At 37.7% G+C, this 24,400-nt stretch overlaps 2 protein-coding genes and 1 long non-coding RNA gene across 5 annotated transcripts in view; all 3 read left to right on the top strand.

Moving 5' to 3' along the window:
- Positions 1-5,459, top strand: part of LOC113060379 (trafficking protein particle complex subunit 12-like) — a 35,458-nt gene extending 29,999 nt beyond the window's left edge. Inside the window, exons 8-12 of the mRNA XM_026229244.1 lie at positions 1,509-1,582; positions 2,429-2,527; positions 3,928-4,031; positions 4,711-4,798; positions 4,901-5,459. Of these exons, the coding sequence (XP_026085029.1) occupies positions 1,509-1,582; positions 2,429-2,527; positions 3,928-4,031; positions 4,711-4,798; positions 4,901-5,143 (608 nt within the window). The 3' untranslated portion in view covers positions 5,144-5,459. The remainder of the gene's footprint in view (positions 1-1,508; positions 1,583-2,428; positions 2,528-3,927; positions 4,032-4,710; positions 4,799-4,900) is intronic.
- An 827-nt stretch (positions 5,460-6,286) lies between these two features.
- On the top strand, positions 6,287-17,718 carry LOC113060378 (presenilin-1). 3 transcript variants are annotated; one of them, XM_026229239.1, is made up of 11 exons: positions 6,287-6,385; positions 7,094-7,183; positions 8,796-9,055; positions 12,769-12,910; positions 12,994-13,061; positions 13,543-13,763; positions 13,874-13,972; positions 14,097-14,183; positions 15,344-15,511; positions 15,959-16,077; positions 16,714-17,718. In XM_026229239.1, exons 2-11 carry the CDS (start codon positions 7,148-7,150, stop codon positions 16,867-16,869), a joined length of 1,356 nt encoding a protein of 451 aa, XP_026085024.1. In that variant the 5' UTR covers positions 6,287-6,385; positions 7,094-7,147; the 3' UTR covers positions 16,870-17,718. The 3 variants fall into 3 exon arrangements, with proteins under 3 accessions (XP_026085024.1, XP_026085025.1, XP_026085026.1); XM_026229240.1 differs by having other exon boundaries at positions 6,325-6,385; positions 7,089-7,183; XM_026229241.1 differs by having other exon boundaries at positions 6,339-6,385; positions 7,098-7,183.
- A 5,555-nt stretch (positions 17,719-23,273) lies between these two features.
- On the top strand, positions 23,274-24,149 carry LOC113060358 (uncharacterized). Its single transcript, XR_003278236.1, has 3 exons — positions 23,274-23,330; positions 23,439-23,494; positions 23,963-24,149. It is a non-coding gene; the product is annotated as an uncharacterized LOC113060358 (long non-coding RNA).
- Positions 24,150-24,400: the final 251 nt, after the last annotated feature.

Raw genomic sequence — 24,400 nt, 5'->3', positions numbered from 1 at the left:
CATTTTCCTCAGCTTTCAAATGCATGTTCAACAAGTGTTGGCTTCATCCTTAAATAGGGGCCACCTGATTCACACCTGTTTCTTCACAAAATTGATGACCTCAGTGATTGAATGCCACACTGCTATTTTTTTGAACACACCCCTTTCAACTAATTGCCCAATTGCACAGCCTTAAGAGCGTGCATATCATGAATGCTGGGTCTCATTTGTTTTCTGAGAATCTACTGAACCTACTGGTAACTTGTTTGCCACGTAGCAATAAAAAAATATACGAAAAACCTTGATTATTCTGGTTAGTCACATTGTACTGCTATTATTTTGAACAATACTGTATAACACCCTCTTTAGCAGTGTAAAAACCTTCCTTCTGATCCTTACATTAGGAAAGAGTGAATGAAGTTTCAGATTGTGTCAGTAAGAACCTGGTCGTTTCATTTGTTCGCTTCATTTTACCACGGGTTTGTTTTTAAACAAGACACAGTTCAACTAAGGATTTTCAGAGAGTGTGAAACATAAAGATAGCTGTGCCAGCTATATTTGGATCTGACAGAAATGTCTCACCACACAACTGTGAGAAACAGGTTTTATTTTGTATTATATATATATATATTTTTTATTATTTATCATCTGTCACTATTGATTTGTCTGTTTCAGATAGTTTGATATACACTGAGTATTTATGAACCTAGATCAAAGACATGCAGAATTTGGCATTGTTTACATGAAACAGCGTAATATCCTTAATACATATAACACATAATATAATACATAATATAATGGACTACGTTCAATGTAACTACCTCACAAATACATAAAATACAGATTACTAATTACCAGGCTGCAGTGTTTGCCATTTTTAGGTGCAGGTTCATTGTTTTCTACTTAAGGATCAGACTCTGACTCAGACATGCATGAGTTAATTTCACCGGCTGCCATTTCTCAACATCGGAAGTTTTCAAAACAATATTACATGTGCAATGACGGGGGGCATTGACATTCATGTTAATATGGGGCTCACAAACAGGACAAGAAATAGCTTGTTACTTCTAGATTGTTTTTTGATACAAAAATCTTGTTAACATTATAAATGGACCTCAGAGAACAGTATCAAATTGAAAAAAGGCAGTTCATGACCCCTTTAATCAGTGTGTTCTTCAGGAATAGTCTCACAGTTATCATTGTTTGTGCCGCAGGCGAGTGGAGGAAGTCACGTACAGCATCAGGACTGAGACATACACTGAAGTCTGTTCATGCTCACACACACACACACACACATGAGATCAGATCGGCTCGCTGATGGGGGTCTACAGTGAGCCAGAGGGGGAAATAAATGCGATTGTCACTGTATCTTTTCCTCCTGCACTATAATTCCCGCCAGCAAACCAAAAATTGATGGTCCAGAGCCGGGAAAAGGAGGGAAAGACAGCAATTTCCAATTCTATTCCATTTGCTCAGTCTGTATCTCTCTGTCTCTCTCTCTCTCTCTCTCTCTATGCTCTGTGTTTCAGCCTCCATCCAGCTGTGGAGGTCACGTCTGAGCAGAGTGATGTACTCCATGGCCAACTGTCTGCTAATGATGAAGGTACGTGAGTGGAAGAGATAGCAAACATAGACTCACTCGCACAATCATATGTGACCTGAATCATATCTGTGCACATGCACGTACTCCAGAGTTACAGATTACAGGCTTTCCTTCAAGCAGGTGCCTACTGATAAAATAGCTTCTCTGATTATTGTTCTACTGTTAAAACAGTATATATGCAGACATACTAGACCTCTATATTATACCCTTAGATTTAGACTGTAAGTAGCTAAAAGAAATTGCCTTTTTTTTTGGGGGGGGGGGGTTATTATGTTGAACAAGTGCCATCTGCTGACCAAAGACTGTAGTGACACACACACACACACACATTGGTTAGCAGACACAAAACAATGGAACTCACAAACATGAATCTTTGTTGTAGTGCATCTTTTTATATACGTTTTTATATGTAACACAAATAGAGAATTTTTAAAGAATCCACTCACAGTCTTTTCAGTGTCCACATCTGTCAAGCTTAAAGATAGTATCTTAACATTATTTCATACACCAACTATATTCAATTCTTCTGAAGTCGTTTGGTGCTTTGACACTGCAGCTGTCAAATCTCATACATCCCACAATACTCAAGCTGACATGATGAATCTGGTGGGTCGCTTACATAAAACATAAATCATGTGACTTCAGGAAGCCTGGACCATGTTTCCTCCTCCTTTACTGTGGAGGCTCCTAACAGTCATTTCTCTGCTTCTGTCATGGTGTTTTTGTTCTTTTGGAGCTTGACAGTCATGGTCATGGAAAAGAGCTGCACTAACACTCCTAAGAATATTTTTTAAAAATAGTTTCAGAAGCTAATTTTATTGCAATTATTTTCTCTTTCACATGAAGGACTTTGTGCTGGCAGTGGAAACATATCGCTCCATCATCGAGTATGAACCGGAGCAAAGAGTGCAGCTGCTGAGTGGAATCGGACGTATTTTCCTACAGGTGAGAGCAGAGACACCTGGGGCCTGTCTTCATATGTCACTCATTACATCCCAGATGAAACGTCACATCCAAGATGATGTCATCGCGCTATTCAGGATCCGGCTAATTGGGTTCTTCGAACGCACCTGTGGTTGTTGATTAGTATCGCTGGATTGAGTTATCTGAGATAAATGCGTGTTCATATGTTGGTTTAAAAGGGGTTATGTATCAATACTCAAAACCACGATCAGCAGTGCAGCGATTGGCTGGCAGCGAGACAGCAACGTAATGACATCATATCATTTAAAAAAGACACCTGACGAAAAATTTTAAAATTTCTGGACTTTTATAAAGAAACAGCCAAGATAACAAAACTACATTCACTACATCAATTACATTTTTACATTTTACTTTAGAATTGTGGCATCTGCTCTATGTACAATAATGTACAAATACTTGCGGTCAGTCATTTTAATAAATGTATAATTATTTTTAACAAGGGCACATCAAAGATCTGCAAAAAAAAAAAAAAAAAAAAAATGAAATGGAAATAGCCTTTTTGGCTGCATTTACACTTCAGGTCTTGATGCCCAAATCTGATTTTCTGACTATATTTTTTTGACCACCCCCTTACATCATCTTTTAAAAGTGTCCCGAATCAGATTTTTGTATTTACACTATACACTGCTGAAACTACCAAACGTAGACGTTCTGTCCCAGAAAAGCAAGTAAAACAACACGAAATACAATAGATGCAGATTAAAATTATACAGTGTTTTGCTTTGTATTAGTTTTTTACGCTTTTTATCGTATGTTGGCACTGTAGCCATGAGCGCTTAAAACTGTGCCTCCCCATATCTCGTGAAATGTCTTCAAACACGGATTTATTTCTGTAATAACACTGCATTTTTGCCTGCACTGTCTCTTCGTCCAAGACCTAAAAGACTTGAAACCTCTGCATTGCACCACTGTGTGTATCCTTTGTCCTCCATCGCACCTATAATAAGTCATGGGATCTCAGTTGGTGGTGACCACTTTTTTAATGATGTACGGCTCGCATTTACTGGGGAAGATTCGATTTGTCTGCTTACATGGCACACGCAAATGCACCTATCCGATTCATATCCGATTTATTACCACATATGAATGAGGCCTGAATCCGATCTGAGAACATCGGAATCCTGTTTTTTTCCTGCTTACACGTTCACCGGTCATATCCGATCTGTGGACTTGGGTCACTTGAGCCATGCAGTGTAAATGGGGCCTTTGATTGAAAATATGCAGTGTTTACCTGAAAAGCAAGTGATTATTGCACCGCTGGATGAGTGAACACCGTCTTTGCTCTGCAGTAATACTTGCTCTTCATGTTTTGTCATCTCCACACAGACTATAATTAACGTTCTGTCTGTTCATATGATTAGATTGGAGACATCCGAACTGCTGAGAAGTATTTTCAGGATGTAGAAAAAGACTGTCAATCAAAGGGAAAATCACCTGAAGAAGACACCTCGGTCCTGATGAACAGGTGAACGCTGACTCCTGAATGAAATCTCTTCATGTTCACACAGCTGGGAATATTAATTGGGTTTTTTCTTCATATTTTAAATATTCTATTATTCTATGTAAAAAGTAATTTATTCCTGTGATGAAAGAAAAGCTGACATTTCAGCATCGTTACTCCGGTCTTCAGTGTCACATGATCTTTCAGAAATCATTATAAAATAGTTGTTTTATATTTATTTTTTATATTTATTTTTAATTACATATAATATAGAACAATGGTTCTTATTAATGTTAAAAACATAAATGATATTTTGTTCAGGATTCTTTGATGAAAGTTAGTTCAATGAACAGCATTTCTCTGAATATAAATATTTAAAATGATAAGTTTTAATTGTTTTAATTAATAAATTAGCATTAAATGTGTTTGTTTATTTATTTTACATACCCCAAAGTTTTGTGCGGTATTGTATCAATTGTTTAAAATTAAAAATATGAAGTAGCACAACTGTTTTCAATATTGATAATAATCACTGTTTCTATTTTAAAAATAAATAACTAAAATTGCTTCCTGAATTTGTGATCAAATAAATGCAGCCTTCGTGAGCATAAGAGACTTGTTTTAATAGCATTAATAAGCTGTATTTATTTCAAACTGTTGATCTGAAGTGTATGTGCTTCTGTGATTGTGATGTCGTCCACAGGGCTTTTGTTTATCTGAGTCAGAATAACTATGCAGACGCACACACGTGTTTCTCCAGCGTCCTGGAGCTTGATCCCATGAACCCAGTGGTAAGTTGAACACAATATGTGATGCACATGCACCCCCAGAGAAACGGCAGCAGATGAAAACTGGATACTGCCAGCTCTAACAAGGCCAACTTTGTTCTTTAGGCAAATAACAATGCAGCCGTGTGTCTGCTGTATTTGGGGAGGCTGAAGGAGTCCCTGGGCCAGCTGGAGAGCCTGGTGCACAAGGACCCAGCGCTCTACCTGCACGAGAGCGTGCTGTTCAACCTCACCACCATGTATGAGCTGGAGTCCTCACGCAGCACGCAGAAGAAACAGGCTCTGCTGGAGGCCACCGCCTGTAGAGAGGGAGACAGCTTCAACGTCCAGTGTCTCAAGCTAGTATGAGACGCCCCCGTCCAACACACAGGACATTACCGAAGGATTACGAGTCAAGCGGCAGGCCACGGTGGAAAATACTGTTCAGCATTCGAAGCTTTTACAAGTTCATGCATGTCACTCTTAACATGTACAGACTGGACCAAAGTAAACTTGATAACTCAATGATGTTTGTTCCGCACATAAAAAAAAGGGTTTAAAGTTACCTGTGTTTCATGAATCGAGAAATGCTTTTAAATGCATTAAATGATTGTAATTCTAACTGTACTGTGTGTTTCTGAACATGGAAAAAAGGAAGTCTTGTTAATAAATGTGTGAGAATCGGTTCTGGCGTTGAGATGTGCTTGCAGCTTATAGTGAGTAGAACCATGTGGTTTTTGTACTGTTTTGCCAATGATTTTATTTCAAAATGGCATTTTCCCGCCAGTTTTTTTTTTTTTTTTTTTTACCTACTTTTTTTTTTTTTTTTTTTTTTTTTACTCCTAGCGTGTTGGTCTGATTCGAATGAAACTTGGCACAGTATACCAAGACAATCATGAGCAAAAGCTGACGAAAGACATTTTGACAAAAGAAGTTTTGTGATGAGATAATCCAATAAAACAGACTGGCGTTGCCCAATTAAGTGATGTGACATTCAGCCGAGTATGGTGACCCTTACTCAGAATCCAGGCTCTGCATTTAACCCATCCAAAGTGCACACACTATTATAGTTTATATATAGGCAGCCATTTATGCTGCGGCACCCGGGGAGCAGTTTGATCAAGTTAAATTTTATTGAATTAATTTCTTATTCAGTAAAACAGTTCTAACCAAGCCATTAAAAACCAATCTTACAAAACAACAAAAATGGCCACCAGTAATAAATAACATGCATTTTATTTTGAATAACTTTGATTATTATTATTTTTTTTTTCTGTATTGCCGATCAAATAAGTGCAGACTTCATGAGTAGAAGATACTTAAAAAAAAAAAAAAAATATATATATATATATATATATATATATATATATATATATATATATATATATATATATATATATATACTAGTTCCATCTCATTGTCAATGAAAGATGTGCCTGCTTTTTATGTGCCCTACTGTGAAGTTTAATCACTTGTGTGGAACTATGTATTGTATGCCGTTGAATGAGACTTTTATTGTGAAAAACAAGCGGTTTTGCCCTTCTGCAGCGCTTCCTGTCTGTCCCGCCGTGTCTCGCTTCACGGTATTGAGGGTTTTTTTTTTATTATCAGGTTTGTCAGACATTCGTCTTTAAATTATGTTATCTGTACAGTTCCGTTTCATAATTATACATAAAGTGGTGTATGAATACGGGGCTGGTTCGTTTTCGTTGTAAACTTTATACTTAGAGCTGATTGGCGTAATTTATCTAGAATTATAGTACCGTTTGATAATGAATTGCTAACTAGCCTCAAGCTACACTGTTGTGAATTAGTCGCTGCTTATTCTAGTTCCACACGTTCTTTGGCCGAAAGGGAAATATATCGGTTTTGGCTCGCTTTGAAGATGAAAAGGAAACGGTATTTCCTCAACAGTCAGATATGAGGAAACTCCTCCGCTTTGTGCGGTTAAATCAGACACCACGGGTTCGAGTTTCACTAAAGTCTGTGCTGGGAGTGTAATCTAAATACCATCCGAAACAGGAACCATATTCAAGAAGTATTACAGTAATTTTACCAATAGATACCATTATTGGACCCTGCTACCAGCACAGCACTTTTACGTTGACTAAATCTCTCTCTCTCTCTCTCTCTCTCTCTCTCTCTCTCTCTCTCTCTGTCTCTCTCTCTGTCTCTCTGTCTCTGTCTCTGTCTCTCTCTCTGTCTCTGTCTCTGTCTCTATATATATATAAGCTTAAAGGTAATCGTTCTGAATGTAAATCGTTGATAAACGTCCCATCACTGTGTGATTGTTAGTGTTGTTTTGTGATCTCTGTCCAGTCAGATCCAGATCTGCTGCTGTTTCTATGATCCCTGGGTCACTTCACCGCATCAATGGCTGATCATGTGGAAAATGCTGTCAATAATGTGGTGAGTAAAGTGATCTTGTGGTATATATTGTGTATTATAAACTGTGATGTAGTCACAAATAACATTTTATAAGGTTATATTGATTCTTGTGAATAGTTATCATCTTGTTGGCTGTTATGTAGTGTTATTTGTAGTGCTATCTAGTGTAGAGCTGGGCGATAACTGTCTGGATCAGATTCAGAAAATTAAGTACTTGTAATTAGATTATATTTTAAAATACCCTTATCAGGCTACATTAATTTTTTTTATGGATAACTTGATTACATATTATTTACACAATAGCAATAAATGATTCATAATTTATTTATTCTGCCTATTCCTAATTCTTTTATTTTCCTTTATAAAATAGCCGTAGATTCAGAAAGTCTTCCAGTTTTGTGGAAGACATGGTATTTGACCGCTATATTATCAAAAATCATTTCAGTTTGAAGAAGAGTTTCAACACTGCACCAACTACTGATGAACACCTTCATTTTTATTTGCATTATTACGCTGTAGGTTAATGTGCACACATTAAAATGCACAAATTCACCTAATTTATTATAATGTTTAAATATATTATAATTATATTTAAAGTACCCTTGATAATAAAAAATAAATATCTATCACATTTGCATGTTCATGGTCTGGAGCAGAAAAATAAAATATATCTTTTTTAGTAGGTATTTTGTATTTTTTTATTATTGATTTTAAAATTACTTTAATAAAAATAAAAAAATGATTTTATTATTTGCTTTTCATCAAACTCATAAACGCCCTTCAGTTCCTTTAGAAACCCCAGTTTGGGAAGCTTTGATGTAATGTTTAATGCACTTAGAATATATTTTCTTAATCTTTGTATTTTATATCAATATGGTAGAAGATTTCCCTGTTTAAATCAGCATGATAAACAAGTTAGGTCAAAAGTAATCATGAAGTATTCTGATTATATTAACTAACATGTGAAATGTAATGGATTACGCTACTAAGTTAAGTTTTTGTCCTGTATTTTGTAATCATTAATAGATTACAGCTTGTAAGTGATCTAACCAGCTCTGGCTGTGCTATTAGCACTTAAACACTTAATACACTCTTTATTCTCAAGCATCTGATTACACTTTAACATTTTTTACATTGCAATTTGGACTAAATCATGCCTTAGATTTTGATTCAAAGTATTCTGAATCTTTATTATCGTTCTTTATAGCTGTGACATTGAGTTTGAAGCATGTCTTTACTTATTATACATTTATGTTGTGTATTGTTTTATTGTATTTAAAAAAAAAAACACTTCTTCCACTCTCCTACTTCAAGTTCCAGCTATTATTGTAATATGTGATGCATAGCGTGCCTATTTAAAGACATTTATAATGTTAGAAAAGATTTCTATTTCCAATAAATGCTGTTCTTGTGAACTTTGTTCATCAACAAATCCTGAATAATAAAATGTATTACGTTTTCACACAGAAAAACATTTCTTTTAGATTGTCATATTTTTGCACTTGTTTTACACTACTTTTGATCAAATGGACACAGCCTTGATGAGCAAAAGAGGTTATTATTTTTCTACTTTACGAAAGCTCCAAACTTGTAATCTAATCACACATGGACTCTTGTGTGTTTCTCTCTGCAGTCCAGTGACGGGACGGAGGCCCACCGTCACACTGAGACGAGCCCCGGCCGAACCGAGGTGGAGCTGAACGGACAGCCGCCCACCGCTCGGCCCCCGCAGGTGCTCACAGACACCGAGGAGGACGAGGATGAGGAGCTGACGCTCAAATACGGAGCCAAGCACGTGATCATGCTGTTCATTCCCGTCACGCTGTGTATGGTGGTGGTGGTGGCCACCATCAAATCAGTCAGTTTCTACACGCAGAAGGACGGCCAGCAGCTGTGAGTATCTGATGGAAAAATACAGTTTCATTACAGTTGGGTTCATTGCATTACAGTTTTCATGTCTAAAATCAGCTAACGCTAAATAGGTGGATGCTGCACACTGGTGGTGGATGAGGAGATACCACCTGTCTATGTAAAGCGCTTTGAGTGCCTAGAAAAGCGCTATATAAATGTAAGGAATTATTATTATTATTATCAGCATCACATCCTGACATCAATCACCGATGTGGTTGTTCAGGATAAAGGCTAAATTCTTCCGTGGAGTCCGTAATGCAAGAAATATCACAATTCAGCTCTCAATCACTCTGAATATCAAAGCATCACTATTACATTATAGTTATATCACATCAATATAGTCAGTGTTATTGTTGTTGATGTAACACCTGGACGCATCAGACACACAATCATTTATTATATTTAATAAATAATCCTTGACACTCCCCGCCCAAACCAATAAGCCAAACCCAAAATTACAACAGACGTCTACAGTGACCAGATATACTTAAAGACTTGTAGACTGAGTCTCCTTTCATTAATTCATAGACAAACCTTTATTAGACCTTTCTATCATGTTTATCCCCAGGTGACTGTGTGTGTTATTACTGTTCTTGTTTATTGTCTTTTATATTATACTGTTTAATACTTGATTATGATAGAACCACTAGTTAATATAACCGCACCTCTAGCCTTTGGTTTCGACAGATTGGTATTTTCATCATCTAATTGAGTGTATGTTATGTGTTGATACCTATGCAACATATTTGTGTTTTAAGAATCTTTAATAGTTTTTGCATCAACCCAATCCAGTAACTTATGCAAAATACCATGTTTGAAGACAAAGAGTCGTAAACGCTTGTCACTATTTGCTCACTGACCCCCTGGAGCTGTGGCCTCCATAGAGGTTAAAAGGTCCCACGTCAGTGACCCGCCTCGCTCTTCTCTCTTCTTCGGCGCTCTTACCCTCTTACCTCTCAGGCATCCAGTCCAGTCACTGTATGTGGGACCTAAAACCTCGTCCCCATTATAAGTCACCATTTAGGCATCATGCCCTCCTGTTCATCATCCGCGTGACCTGCCACACAGAAGGTCTATAACAAGCACAAGGTCTCCACCAAAGGTGTTTGTAGGACCCCACTGATTCCTAACTGCAAACCCAGAACCGGCCCGATGACAACAGACCCAGGTTTCAGACCAAAAACTGGGAGAGGCCATGGAAGAAAACATTCTCACCCTGCAAACAGCACAGTATGTCCAACAGCAGTCCACCACAACATCCTCCTCCACCCCCTTCACACAGGTGTCAGACGGAGGCTGGACACAGTCCCTTCTGAGTGACAGGAGCTGCTGATGCTAGCAGAAGAGCTCCTTGAACTGAACTCAGCTGAGAAGTACTGGGAAGGACACAGTTCTGACTCTTAACCCAACATAGCATCACTAGGTCAGTCTGATCTCCATAAGCACCTGACCTCTCATTAGTGAGAGTCCAACCCAGCTGTTCCAAACCACAGGTACCACGAATAGCCTACTGACTAATAACACCTACCAACAACCATCGACCCCAGACCAACTCACTTCAGGATGACAGGTGACACTTCCTCAACACTTGCTGCACAAGCTTCCTCCACCACGTCACCACAGCTGCTCCTGGTCTGCTTATTTTCTGCCATTCGCCGTTGTCTACAGGTCAGACAACACTGCTTGAAATGGCTGGATGTAACGCCAGGACAAATCAGACACAATCATTTGTTATATTTAACAAATAATCCTTAACTCCTCAGCCAACATGCCAGCCATGAGAGTCTGTTGACCCTACCACCAAAATGAAAAATACCCCGAAAAGGACATATCACCCCTGGTTATCACAGTGACCACAAACTTCATGACGGTCTTCCTTCTACTTAATTCCCTCTGAAACACATACTGCCCCATAGGAAAAGACTTCTCATTAAATCACAGCAGAACATTTCTGTGAATGGACATGCACATCCCCAGAGCGATGTATTGTGCTGTACAAATTAAATCTGTTTTATGCATGTTAGGTCCCATGTTTGATATCAAAATAACCCTTGTTTAGTCCACCATCTATCCTCATAACATGCATTTTATTTTTGTTATATTAATCATAGAGTTAAGGGACATAAAACTGCCTGCCACTCTGATCATGCAAATGAGCCAGCTTTCAAACAAAGGATTGTAAACTTTCCCTCCAAAGTTTGTTACCCTGGAGGTGTTTGACCTTGCCAGAAGTTAAAAGGCCACTCCAGCTGTGTCCTCTCTCTCTCTCTCTCTTTCTCATGATTTTTGGCTGTTTTTTCACTTCGTCTTCTGGTTGCTGCTCATATGGGGCTCACTAAGTCCCAGAACCAGTACAGCCATGCTAGGCAGGTCTCAACTACAGTCATGTCTTCACTTTCCTCCTGGGAGAAAACTCACCCGACTGCCACTGAGTCAGAATAACATCTTTGGAGTTTTTTCAAACCCCTGAAGAACGTAATCACTGTTCCAACACCATCGAGCCTTCGACCATCAAGGCTTTCATCGCATACTGCATCCGGACACTCATTCAACAGCCAAGGCAATGCAAGTATCAGACATCTAACTAAACGAAACAGAGGTTTAGAATAATCTGTAGACTATGTTGTGAAACGACGCTGATGGCTTCACTCCGGTGGTTTACTGACACTGCTTGTGGATAATGTCCCTTTAATGATTCCTGTTCTTGTTACATGCTCTAATGCACGAGTGCTGGAAGAAAGTTATTTTCTGTGGCCACAAAGATAAAATTTAATTATAATTTATAAGTTGATATGAAAATACACTGAATATTGACTGGACTAACTGATTAGTTGATGGTAATAATAATTCTGCTACAGTTACTACTGGCAGCTGATATTAAAAATTGTAATTAATTATAAGTAATTTTAATTATTTATATACATTTCCTTTTTGAGCTAATTCGCTACATTAACGTAAATGCCCCCCCCCCCCAAAAAAACAGCATTGTTACCTGAAATAAACTTTACCTGAAATAAACTTTACCTTTAAGTACTACAATACTTAAAACCAAATAAACTAAAATTAATATAAAAACACAGGAAGTAGATTGCAAACAATTTTGATTATTTAAAAATTTATAAAATAAAATGTAATTCAAAATATTAATAAACACTATAATAGTAAATGGTACTCCAATAACTGTCCATTACTGATATAAATATTAATGTGTATTCTGAATGGTACTACCATTTCAATAAATATAGTTGGGGTGTGAAATTTGCTTGCAAAACCACTAAAAAAAAAAACTATTATAAAATAATTTTATATAATCTATCTGCCAAAGCAACAGTTCTCACTTTTGTGTAGTATAAGTTGAAGGACTAAAATAATTAAAATAAAAACTTTAAGAACATAAAAAAAGAGAGAAAGAAAATCACTAAAACTTTAAATAAAATTAAAGTCGAATTAATTATCTAATTTAAAATATGAACTAAAGCTATAATGGTCTTTTCTGATACTAAAATAACACTGTTTCCTATATAATAGAATTAAATCTGACCATATATTCATAATTTTAGATGTATCATAAGAGTTTCCAGATTGTAAACGTTTGAGCTCATGTTAAGGTATTTTTCTGTTAATGTTGAAAGAGAGCAAGAGTTGCTCCTCGATTTGTTTTCTGTTGAAATCTAATGCTGTGTGTCTCTGCGCAGGATCTACACCCCGTTCCGTGAGGACACAGAGACGGTGGGACAGCGGGCACTGAACTCCATGCTCAACGCCTTCATCATGATCGGAGTGATTCTGGTCATGACCATGGTGCTGGTGGTGCTCTACAAGTACAGATGCTACAAGGTCTGTTCACTCTTCTGTCTGCAGGACGCTCACACACTCTTCTGGCATCAGGTCGCAGGTTCATCTTTTTTTTTTTTTTTCAGGTGATTCAAGCCTGGCTGTTCTTCTCCAACCTCCTCCTCCTCTTCTTTTTCTCCTTAATTTATTTGGGGTGAGTTCTGTGTTCGTTTTTTTGTTGTTGGTTTTTCATCCTAGTTTTGCTGTTTTTGGGCTGTAAATAATATGGGGAAAGTGATTGATATATATGCATTACTAATATAGACCTTGAGATACTATTACAGTTTTAACAAATATTTTACATTTTTATGTTATTTTGCATTTTTGTCATTTTATTTGTTGTTGTTGTTGTTTTTTTCAAAAATGTATAGTTTTTACTAATTTTTTATTCAGTTTAATTTTTTTTAGTACTATAAATGTAAATGAGAAATGTTGCTAGCTGAAATAAAACATGTAAAACTATTTTATTTTATTTCAGTAATTGTTTAAATAACACTTTTCAAAATCATTTTCGCTTTAGTTAACTATAATAACACTGGTCCTGTGTTGATGTGTAGAAACAGGTAAAGACAGCATTTGATTAGAGTGTAAAGAGTATAAAATGCCATATAAACACTTGTGTTTCTTCACACCAGGGAAGTGTTCAAGACGTATAACGTGGCCATGGACTACCTGACGTTAGCGCTGATCATCTGGAACTTCGGTGTGGTGGGAATGATCTGTATCCACTGGAAGGGTCCTCTGCGGCTCCAGCAGGCCTATCTGATCATGATCAGCGCTCTCATGGCCCTGGTCTTCATCAAGTACCTGCCCGAGTGGACCGCCTGGCTCATCCTCGCTGCTATATCCGTCTACGGTCAGTCACTGGAGACAGCATTCTGTTACTATATTTATAGCCATATAAGTACAATAGGGCTACAAATGGTCTCAAGGCTAAACCGCTAATAATTAATGCTGCTTGTGTAGATCTGTTGGCGGTGTTGTGCCCGAAAGGACCTCTGCGTATCCTGGTGGAAACGGCTCAAGAGAGGAATGAAACCATCTTCCCTGCTCTCATCTACAGCTGTAAGAAAAGCCTGGCAGCACTGCTGTCTTTCTCAGCCTGTGAAACTATGAATACAGGGTTTTAGTTGAATATCTGCTTCTGTTACTGTCACATTTACATTTGTGCATCCGTTTGATTCGCCAGCAACGATGGTGTGGCTGTTTAACATGGCAGACAGCGCAGAGACCAGGAATAATTCCAGCCATCCAGTTCCTGAGCAGGAGAACCAGGGTGAGTGAGTGGAAGAGCTGTGTGTAATAATGTGCATCTCCACAGACGCCTAACTGAAGAAATAGCCATTTCTGATCTACGTCTGAAAAAAGCTTCACTGGTTAGATAAAACTTTGACTAGTTTTTGAGTCAGCTCTTCTGCTAACCAAGACGGCATTTATTTGATTGAAAATACATTATAGAAGAATAAAATGGTGAAATATTACTTCAGTTTTAAATAGCTGTTTTCTATGTGAATCTATGTTACAAAACTGAATCATTGCTCCAGTCTTCAGTGTCACATGATCCTCCAGAAATCATTCTAATATGCTGATTACATTTCTGAATACTCTCAACAAATTATCAATTATTTGCCTTTTTTTTTTTAATTATCGGCATCAACCGATATGTTTTTCTGTTTGGTTGATGTGTCTGACCAGTGAGATGTGTTGGAAACAAATCTTTTATTCTGACAGTTGCATTTATTTGAATAATAATGAATTAATAGACAGAACTGTTAAAGATAATAAACAGTATATAATAAAGTATGCATCTACCACAAGCAAATGCACATTTATATCATTTAATTTCACAAGACCTGCAAACTTTATAAAAATCCAGCTGTGAGGTCTTCTCAAGTGTGCATTTGTAGTTTTGAGATTTATTTTTTGAAAAATATTACAAGATATCAGAAAGTTGCTGTCTAAAGTATAAATCTTTATATTTATATATACTATAGACTTATATTTTAAATACTTTATACTTATATATTTGTGTGTGTGTATATATATATTTATTATTATTATTATTATTATTATTATTATATATATATATATATATATATATATATATATATTTTTTTTTTTTTTTTTTTTTAAATTCTAATTTAATAATTCTAAAGTAATTTCAGCAATTGTTATGAATATATTTTTGCTATATTCATTGATATTGGGCATAAAAAACCAACAATACCGGTTAAAAACTACAGTTGATAATGTTGGTCACTAGTAGTTATTCCTACTTCCTGCTATAAAAGCAGATCAGGTGAGCAGCAGTGACTGCCTCTCATTGGTGTTTGCCTCTTTGTGTAGCTGGTTATTTGTTAAGCTCATCTTTTCTCAGACAGCTGTGAGTGGCTGTCGGTGTGGACACTTCTCATGGCGTCTCTCTGTCTCGTGTAGTGGCCGTGGCACCCACAGCTCAGCCAGAGGATGATGGTGGCTTCACACCAGCGTGGGTCGATCAGCAGCAGCACCAGCTCGGCCCCATGCAGTCCACTGAGGACAGCAGACGACAGATCCAGGAGTTGCCCTCCGCTCGCCCGCCACCTGAGGAAGACGACGAAGAGCGTGAGTATCCGCAGTAACCCATCCGGTTCTGTCCTCCATTCCTATGAGGAGGGACACACAGCACCCCTCAGCAAGAGTCCTCCATGTCTCTGAAGTCCATGTCACATGATCAGACCACATGTGGTCGGTGCAAAATACATGGGGTCCAAATAGTTTCTCTCAAACCAAATGTGGAAGTAGTGCCACGGAATAGGCTGCATTGGTCAACTGGTTGTTCCTTTCGTAAAATTGTACACTTTTTTTTTTTTTTTTAAAGATAAAAAGAACCATAAAATGCCAGAGAATTAATACAAATATTTGACCAGATGAGGTGTGTGATATGAAATAATAATGATAATGGCTGTTAAGTGTGGTTGCTGTTAAATGCAAAGAAAACCCTCACTTCCTGTTGCAGCCTCAGTAAGCGGGATTTGGTGCACATGCTGATGTTTCTTGTGTGTTTTTCAGGGGGTGTGAAGCTGGGTTTGGGAGATTTCATCTTTTACAGTATGCTGGTGGGTAAAGCATCGGCTACAGCCAGCGGTGACTGGAACACGACGCTAGCTTGCTTTGTGGCCATTCTCATCGTAAGTATCCCAAAGAAAACCAGGAACAATTCAATGATCACTCTCCAGACAGGCCAAAACCAGTGTTGTTTCATGCACTGGTCACTTTTTGATTTTAGACTTCTTGTAGTCTAATGGAAAGAAAACATCAAAAATATATATTTTTTTGGTTTAAACTTTTTGCATTTGTAGATTTCAGTTATGTATTTAATAAGAAAATGTGTCTGTGTGCATATTTAATCTTAATTAAGTCTTAGTGTAGTGATTCATCAGCTGGGGAATGTATGATCATGTGGATTAGTTAACATTTTTATCATATTCACATATAATGTCTTACTTAGTCCCCATGAACGCATTTAATGTGAAACAGGATGTTTGTTGAGTGACAGGACTTGATCTTGATCTAATTTGTCAGAATTGATTGGACTGTGTAAACTGGCGACGTCATTTAGAAAAGAAAAGTGAAGTTATTCCAGAGGTGGAGCTTCCTATTATATTTTGATTATTAAGATTATAAACAAACTTTTTGCAGTAACATGCACAAATAACTGTCAAAGCAAGTGTCATCTCCAAACAACTAATGTCAGAGTATTGCTTATGTAACAAGGTGCATGTGTTGTTAGCATTCACAAAAGTCTGATTTCCATTTTTCCTCAGGGTTTGTGTCTAACTCTGCTCCTCCTGGCGATCTTCAAAAAGGCCCTTCCAGCTCTCCCCATCTCCATAACCTTTGGCCTGGTCTTTTACTTTGCCACCGATAACCTCGTGCGGCCGTTCATGGATCAGCTGGCTGTTCATCAGTTCTACATTTAGCACGGAGGAGAGGTCACTTTACAGCTGATTCCCAGAATCCTCTTGCAGGGAAAGTGAGCCCTGTAGACTAGCACACATTTCCTCTTCCTCTGGAAACATGACTGGACTGGCTGTTTTTGGCATTGAATGACTCTCTATTAATTACAGTGCCTCTCCAGTGACTCATTTGATCCTGATATTTGCTTTGGTAACTTCTTCGGCCGATATGCTGAACATTTGTTTGTTTAGAGAAAACACCGACCATCATACATATAAGAATGGATGAATGTGATGATGACTTTATCACTTTGATAAACTCTGGTGTATGGAATGGGACCAGATCTTGGATTCACTTTCTAGGCATTACATGAATTCCAGCTCCAATACAGTGAGCGTTAACTCTCTGAATGATATGTTTGCACGCACAGAGGTAGGTACCGATCACTTTTATTGGTCTTCTGAGGGTGCCTGTGATACTTTGAGTTTTAATTTTTAACACCGCGTCCAACCATTTGACCATATTTGAGACAATGTTCTGGTTTACTCCAGCATTAAATCAAGTGCTGATCCAAGCTACTGTTCTGCTCTCCTGAAAAGTGAGAGCGTGTCATTTTGGAATGTATAAACGTCCTCTTTCATTTCCTACGTGTTTGGACAAGGTGTCAGGAGACTGTATGGGAATTGTTTGTTTTTGTAAATTTTGTTGTTGTTTTGCTTCTTTTTTTATTTACCAGCACAATGGTTGATGAATGGCTTTTACTTTCATATTACTGACACCTTTTGTCATTTCAAGAAAAAAAAATGTTTTGTAACTAAATTGAAAGATTCACAAATAAAAAGGGGTTGCTCATTTGAGCAAATTTCAGTCTCCACCGTATTTTCGGTTTCCTCTTCAGCTTTAAGTACACCTAATATTCACAATCAGCTCATTGATCTGATGATAATTAGGGATTAATATCATGTAAAGAAGGGTTCAAACAAAACCAGCCCAACTGGTACTCAAAAGTAGCCTAATCTCATTCCGGGGGAAATTGCAGATCAAAATTGAAACCTCCTTCCAGTGGGTTCCACCTCTATCAAAATCGTTTTTTGGGGGGAGGGCAGGGGGTTTCGCTTCAACTCTCAGGTGTAAAAAAAAAAAAAAAAAAAAAAAAACCTCAGCAACAGTATAAAAGTAGCCCAGTTCCTCTGGAAAACTGCATTCTTGGCAACATTGTTTAAGGTCCAATCACCCATTTCACATAGAGTAAGTCAAAAACGTATGCTTGCAGTATAATGTTGCCATGTTGCTAAAGGCAAGGTTTACCATTTAAGATTACTATTGCTCGGTCAGTTTTTTTTTTTTTTTTTTTCTTCTGAAAGTCTAGAATTTGGCAGTCAAGTCATTCCTTAGTATCTTGCCAGGAGGGCAATAAAAATGAACAAAAGATGTATAAGATTTGCAAGGATTGAAGGACCAAGGACAGGGCTCTTAAACTCCTTGGTCGTTGAGGGCCAGTGTTTTGTGATTTAGGACCAATTTTGGTTAAGTCTGACACTTTCCTGTAGTTATGCCTACATTGTGTGTGCATACTTTATCACAGATTAAGTGGATTAGATTCAATATTTGTCAATTAAGACATTTTCATTCAGTACTTAATATACTGCTTAATCTAAAGCCAGTGTAAGAGAATAAAGTTCTCTGATCATCTTGTGCACAGCTTGTCCAGTCACGTGTATGCACTCTAAAGTGGCCAAGACCGCAATTGTGGGTATTTGGACAAGGCAGGCAAGAGATTAGATTTTTCCAAGCGTCTTTGATAAGAGATTGAGCTAAACTCTGCAGGACAATAGCTGTCCAGGGGTGTGTTTCCCAAAAGCATCATAAGCTAACTATCGTGGTCAATTCCATTGAACTATGTTGGTAACGACGGAACTTGCAACCATAATTGTTTTTGGGAAACACACCCCAGAACCAGAGTAGAGCATAGTTTTAGCAACGGTTTGATTTGCATTAAGATGTATTAGCTTTCCTTGAATGCAGAGTAAACTGTTGCAAGCAAATGAAATAAGATGGGGTGGATTCTTTTGAGTTGGGCAAATTATTTTAAAGTAATTTTGCCAGAATACCTTATACGAAGTTGGATTCAATTTGTTTTGGCTTTTAAGAATCCTCTATGTCAGTGTGAATAAGCAGGGCTAAATGTGGTTACTTGTTTTTTCCTTTTGTTGTTAGCCTGTCCCCAAAAGCCCCCCCTCCACCCCCACCACCACCAAGTCAATTCAATTCCCGGTGCAGTCTTAAGTTGGCTTACTTGAGGCCATGCAAGACTGTAAGACATTAATCTCTGGAGGTGAGCCTTGAGCATCTAGACAATCAAGACTACAGGAGATGTGGCTAAGGATAGCTCCTCTAAGGGGATTACTAGAGGTGTGAGGGAGTGTCCTATGGCATACTGTACAAGACAAGCCAGCGCTCAAGGATTAGGCCATTCGTGATTAGTTGGGACACAGAGTCACACCGCGGGCACCAAGGCCACAGCCACTCTCTTATCTGCCAACTCCTCCTCTGCAACCCAGACCTACACCTTCCACTAGAAACCATGTCGAAGGAAAAACTGGAAGGCCTGGTGAAGCGCATGGAGGTGACCCTCGTGGAGATGGAGCAGCTGAAGCAGCACTGTGGCCGGCAGAGCGAGGAGCTGAGCCAGCTGGTGGTGGAGCTCCGCAGAGAGAACCAGGAGCTCGCTGAGAAGTACAACCAGCTGGCCCAGGACATGAAGGAGGCTAAGGAGATCATCGAGCAGTTGCAGGACACCAAGTACGCTTTTGACTCAAAGGAAAGACAAGCCCAGAAGCTCAGCCGACAACTCTGAGAGACCACAAACGGACTGGTGACAATGTTTAATAGGTGAATGTGGCGTGTTAATGGGAATTTGAGCAATTACAGACTTGATACAAAAGAGTGAAGGGAACTACATTGAAAAACATTTTTGCACAGTGTGTTTCTGCCTGTGTGTTTTATGTTGAGGAATATACAAGTATAAAATATTCCAATGCTGAGTGTTGATTTAAATTATCTTTAGTTCATCCCTTAAATTTTTATTTTCAGTGTAATGAAAGAATGGCAAACTGCAGGTATTTTCTAACAGAAGATCCTATATTGTGGTTTAAGAAGAGACTAAGAGATGTAAATGTGTCATTGCTGGATCTAAACCCATAGGGGTTAAGTTATAGATTGCGCCAACATAGATACCGATGCCCTGAATAGTTGCAAAGATTAAATCCAAATATATCCCATTCCAGGTAATCGGTTTAGAAAGATGACTAGTTCAAGATTTGCAATCTGCATGGAATTTGAAAATGTTGGTTATGGTTTTCTCATCTTATACTCTCAACATTAAACTAACTAATCACTTATTTATAAAAAAACCCCGAAAGTCTTCTATAAAGAAATTTAGCTCTTTAACACAATGTCCACTATTGATGCTGTGGTTTCACATACAAAAATGCCTTCTAATTTGAATGATAAATTAATAAAATATCATTATTAAAATATATTATTAAAATCAGTGACTTTAACATTGCATCTTTTATTGGTTATCTAGTTGTTTTGTACTTACGGAAATAATCATAATTAAGAAGACCCATACCTTAATATGTCGTATATACAAATGATTTTGAAACCACCAATCTGCCTGGATCATCCTCACACTGGCAAAGAAGTAATCACACTAGTGCACTGTGGGAAAATGCTTGCATACCAACCTGGAAGTATATAACTTTGTGGAGTAACAGCCACAAAGTCCAGAAGTCTAACTGCTATGTTGCTATGATGTATTATTATGCTATATTTTGATTTCTACAGAACACTAGAGTGCTTCTATGCAAATTCAGAGTTTGTACAGTATTATTAAAAAGTTATTTCCAAACAAACAAACATTTATTTACATTTATTTTAATTATAAATAATTTAATTGTAAATTATTATTTATTTATGTTTAATGTTTGATTTCAATTTCAACAAAACTAATAAATGCCCTTTAATATAAAGCATTACACTGAAAAGAGAAAAACAAAAGATGCATATAAATTGACACAACTGTGGTTTCCCGGTAGCTATAAAGTTACTACACCACTACATTTGTCTCTTGATCATGTATAAAATTATAATAACGTGGACTGAAAATATGTAAAAGAATACATATTCCATCCTCATGAGCCCTGGACTAAGCCTATACATAGGTTCATATACATATTAAACCATAAGAGGACTAGAAGATGAATCATGAATGTGACTTACTTTTTACTTAGTTAACATTAATATGTTTGTGTGTGTATATATATACACACAAACATGAAAATGATTGCACACTTGAAGTGTAATACTTTACTTTGTAGCAGCATTACCAACTTTGAGCAAGTTATACAGATTGATCTACTGTACAATAAAAAAATAAAGATTTCAGTGTTTATTCAGACCAACAGCATGATTGTGAGTGTGTTATTGCTTTTATACAACTGTTTAAAACACCATTAGTTAATATTGAGTTACTCTGTATATTTTTGCTCTGCATACCAAAATAATTTTTTTATAAAGGTTTCCGTAAGCTGCTGTTGGCCAGAGCGCGCTTCACTGAGACTACGGCCCTCATATGGGTCGAGTCGATAATTGTCCCCAAAGGTGATATGTTGGCTGGGAGACAATGAGCTCTTGGAAAAATTCTGTGCACCATTAGCTCTGCCTCCCACTCAATCAACAATCCAGTCGTCAAAATAATTCAGTATGCAAACTCCATTCTGTCTTCTTAAAAGTGCAGGGAGCCAAGGACAGCCCGAATGGAAGGTCCATATACTGATATGCTACTCCCTTGAAGGTGAATCTCAAGAAGCGCCTGTGATGGGGGGGGGGGGGGGGCTATCTGGATATGAAAGTAAGTATCTTTCAGATCCAGGGAAAAGGACCAGTCCCCTGGGCATATTTGCAAGAGGATCTGTTTCAATGTGATCATTCTGAACAGGCGCTTTATCAGGGTCTGGTTCAGGCAACTTAAATCGAGGATGGGTCTAAGACCACCATCCTTTCTGCGGATGAGGAAGTACCAGCTGTAGAAGCCCGATTCGCTCTGTGCTGGGGGGACCACTTCTAAAGCCCTTCTCGCCTGCATAGATTTTACCTCCAAGCATAGGACCTGCACATCCTGGCTTGTCACAGAGGATGGGACCACACCATTGAGAAATGTGGCCCTCTGAGCGAATCGTAGTACATACCCTCATTTTACCATGTTCAGCACCCATTTTAACACTTTGGGGATGGCCTGCCAGGCCTCGGTCCATATGGTGAGGGTTTTTAGCAGATTGTTTAGGGCGACTTGAGGCAGGTGTAGAAGAGTGCTTGGGCAGTAAACTTTTGTGCAGCAGTGAAGCACTCAGCAAAACCATCTACATAAGGGCCAAAGAGACCAGCAGGGGAGACAGGTGAGTCAAGGAAGATGGTTTTATCCACTGGCACGCGGAAATGTTATGGATTTTGTGTCAATAAACTAAACTGTTTTCGTACAGTGCCACTACAAATTTTAGGCATCAAGTCTGTATCTCTGCAATATTTGACATATAAAAGTGTATTTGTTCAAGCATATGCCGCTTGCAACAAGTACAAAAACAAATAAACATTCATAAGAATATGTAAAGTGAAACAATTCATGCCAGGGGAAAAAGTACAACAATTTAAAGTAACGAAAAGCTTCATAGGTCTTTCTTGCTTTTTTGTCCATAATTGTCTAATGTAGTAACATATTATTTAATCTCTTTATAAAATGTTTAAAGTTAGATTTAGGAATAAACAAGAGGAGTGGCTGGCTGCACACTGATCCACTCAAGACTGGAAGTCTACAAAAATTATTTTATTTTTCAAATTGCATCGTGCAAAAAAGTGCAAAGTGCATGTGGGTTAAAAACAGAATGGACACCAGCAAACGTTTCAGCGCATTGCTATCTTATCTCCAGTGCTCATTTAGCAAACAGCATTCACCCTTTTTAAGCAAGTCGGCAATTAAGGACAATCAGCTGAATGCAGTTATCTCAATCTCAATTGTCTCAAGTAGAATTACAAACAAGTATACACATTTCAAATAAAGTTAGCTTTAGACAATTTTTCACATGAATGTGATATTTTCCAAGCCAAATTAAGAGTTGCACATCGTACAGCTAAAGCATGTCGTCTCTGTTATAAACAAAGTTTGGTTATTGATTAGCAGTGTTAGTTAAACTCACACTAACGTAGATCTGATCATTTTGGTTTTCAGCAGTAAATGCTGAGAGATGTGAATGAAACTTTCAGGTATTGCATTGATTTACAGAAGCCTGTAATGATAGTTTAGCCTCAGGACTGTTTTATGTTTAGTTTGATCAGCATTATTAATGATTGTGTAAATCATGCAGGAGGACTCGAGAGTGACAAAGACCTCAATGCTTCCAGAGTCTCAGATAAACATGTCACTCAGGTAAGCTCAGAGAAACACTGTCATCTCATCAATCCACATCTGCTGGAATTCATTCACACTGCACAGCGAATCTGCTGCTTTATTACTGTGTTGTGTTTCTCTCCCAAGCTTTCAAACAATACAGGGCTCTTCATGTACAGAGCAAACTGTCATTCGATTCTGAGGTAAGAGATGAAAAAGGTGTGAGTCTCCTTATAGCTTCAGTCTGCAGGATGTGTATTCACAATTTATATAGATCCTGAAGATATGCTTTATGCTAAAGTTTTGTATTTAAGCAATGTAGAAGATGCAGCATTCAGGTCATTGAAGACATTTACCAGAATGAGAATTTTAAATCAAAGTTTATGTGGTTTTTGAATGATTATTATTATATTAGCATTATTAATAATGATGATGATGTCATTATTGGTATTATGTCAAGTCAGTCCAAAGGCACTTTCTGCTAAGAGATTCTTGTACATACTGGTCCCAATCAAGCTGTGCTTATGTCGTGAATCATGCTCTATATGAAAGTTAATCAATGCATAAGTGTTTGAAATGAGCTATTTGACCAGATGCAATGCTATGTAAAAATAAATTTTGCTTCTCTGGATGAATTACATTTGATTTTCAGTTTTATTTTTATATTTCAGGATGTCTAGACGAGGAGTCTTTCCGAGATCCTCTGTCTCGTTTACCATGTCTCGTTGGACATTGCACTGGAGGTGGTCTCCACAGCCTGTGTCCGCAGGTGTCTGTACGGACGGCTCTGTAACGTATGGGTTGGAGATTAAGTTATCTAAAATATGCAGAATAAGGCATTAATATGTGCTTTATAAATACCAATAAACAGCCCATATGCTGGTAATATGCATTATAGTAAGCTACTAGTTAATAGTGAGAATTGTTCCTTAAACTAAAGTATTACTATTGTAATAGATCTAACAGGAAATTCTTGTAATTCTGCAGTAAAATATTGTGTTTCTTACATATACATAAAAAAGATGATGTTGTTTTCTGGGTACACCACTCGGTGGCACTGTTCCCTTGAACAGAGCAAACACACTGGAATAAATGGGGTTTTAAACTGT

Source organism: Carassius auratus, chromosome 42 (genome assembly GCF_003368295.1).
Source record: "Carassius auratus strain Wakin chromosome 42, ASM336829v1, whole genome shotgun sequence".
In the NCBI taxonomy this organism is placed as follows: domain Eukaryota; kingdom Metazoa; phylum Chordata; class Actinopteri; order Cypriniformes; family Cyprinidae; genus Carassius; species Carassius auratus.
The sequence above is the reverse complement of the archived record's forward strand: the minus strand, read 5'-3'. Positions and strand labels throughout refer to the sequence as shown.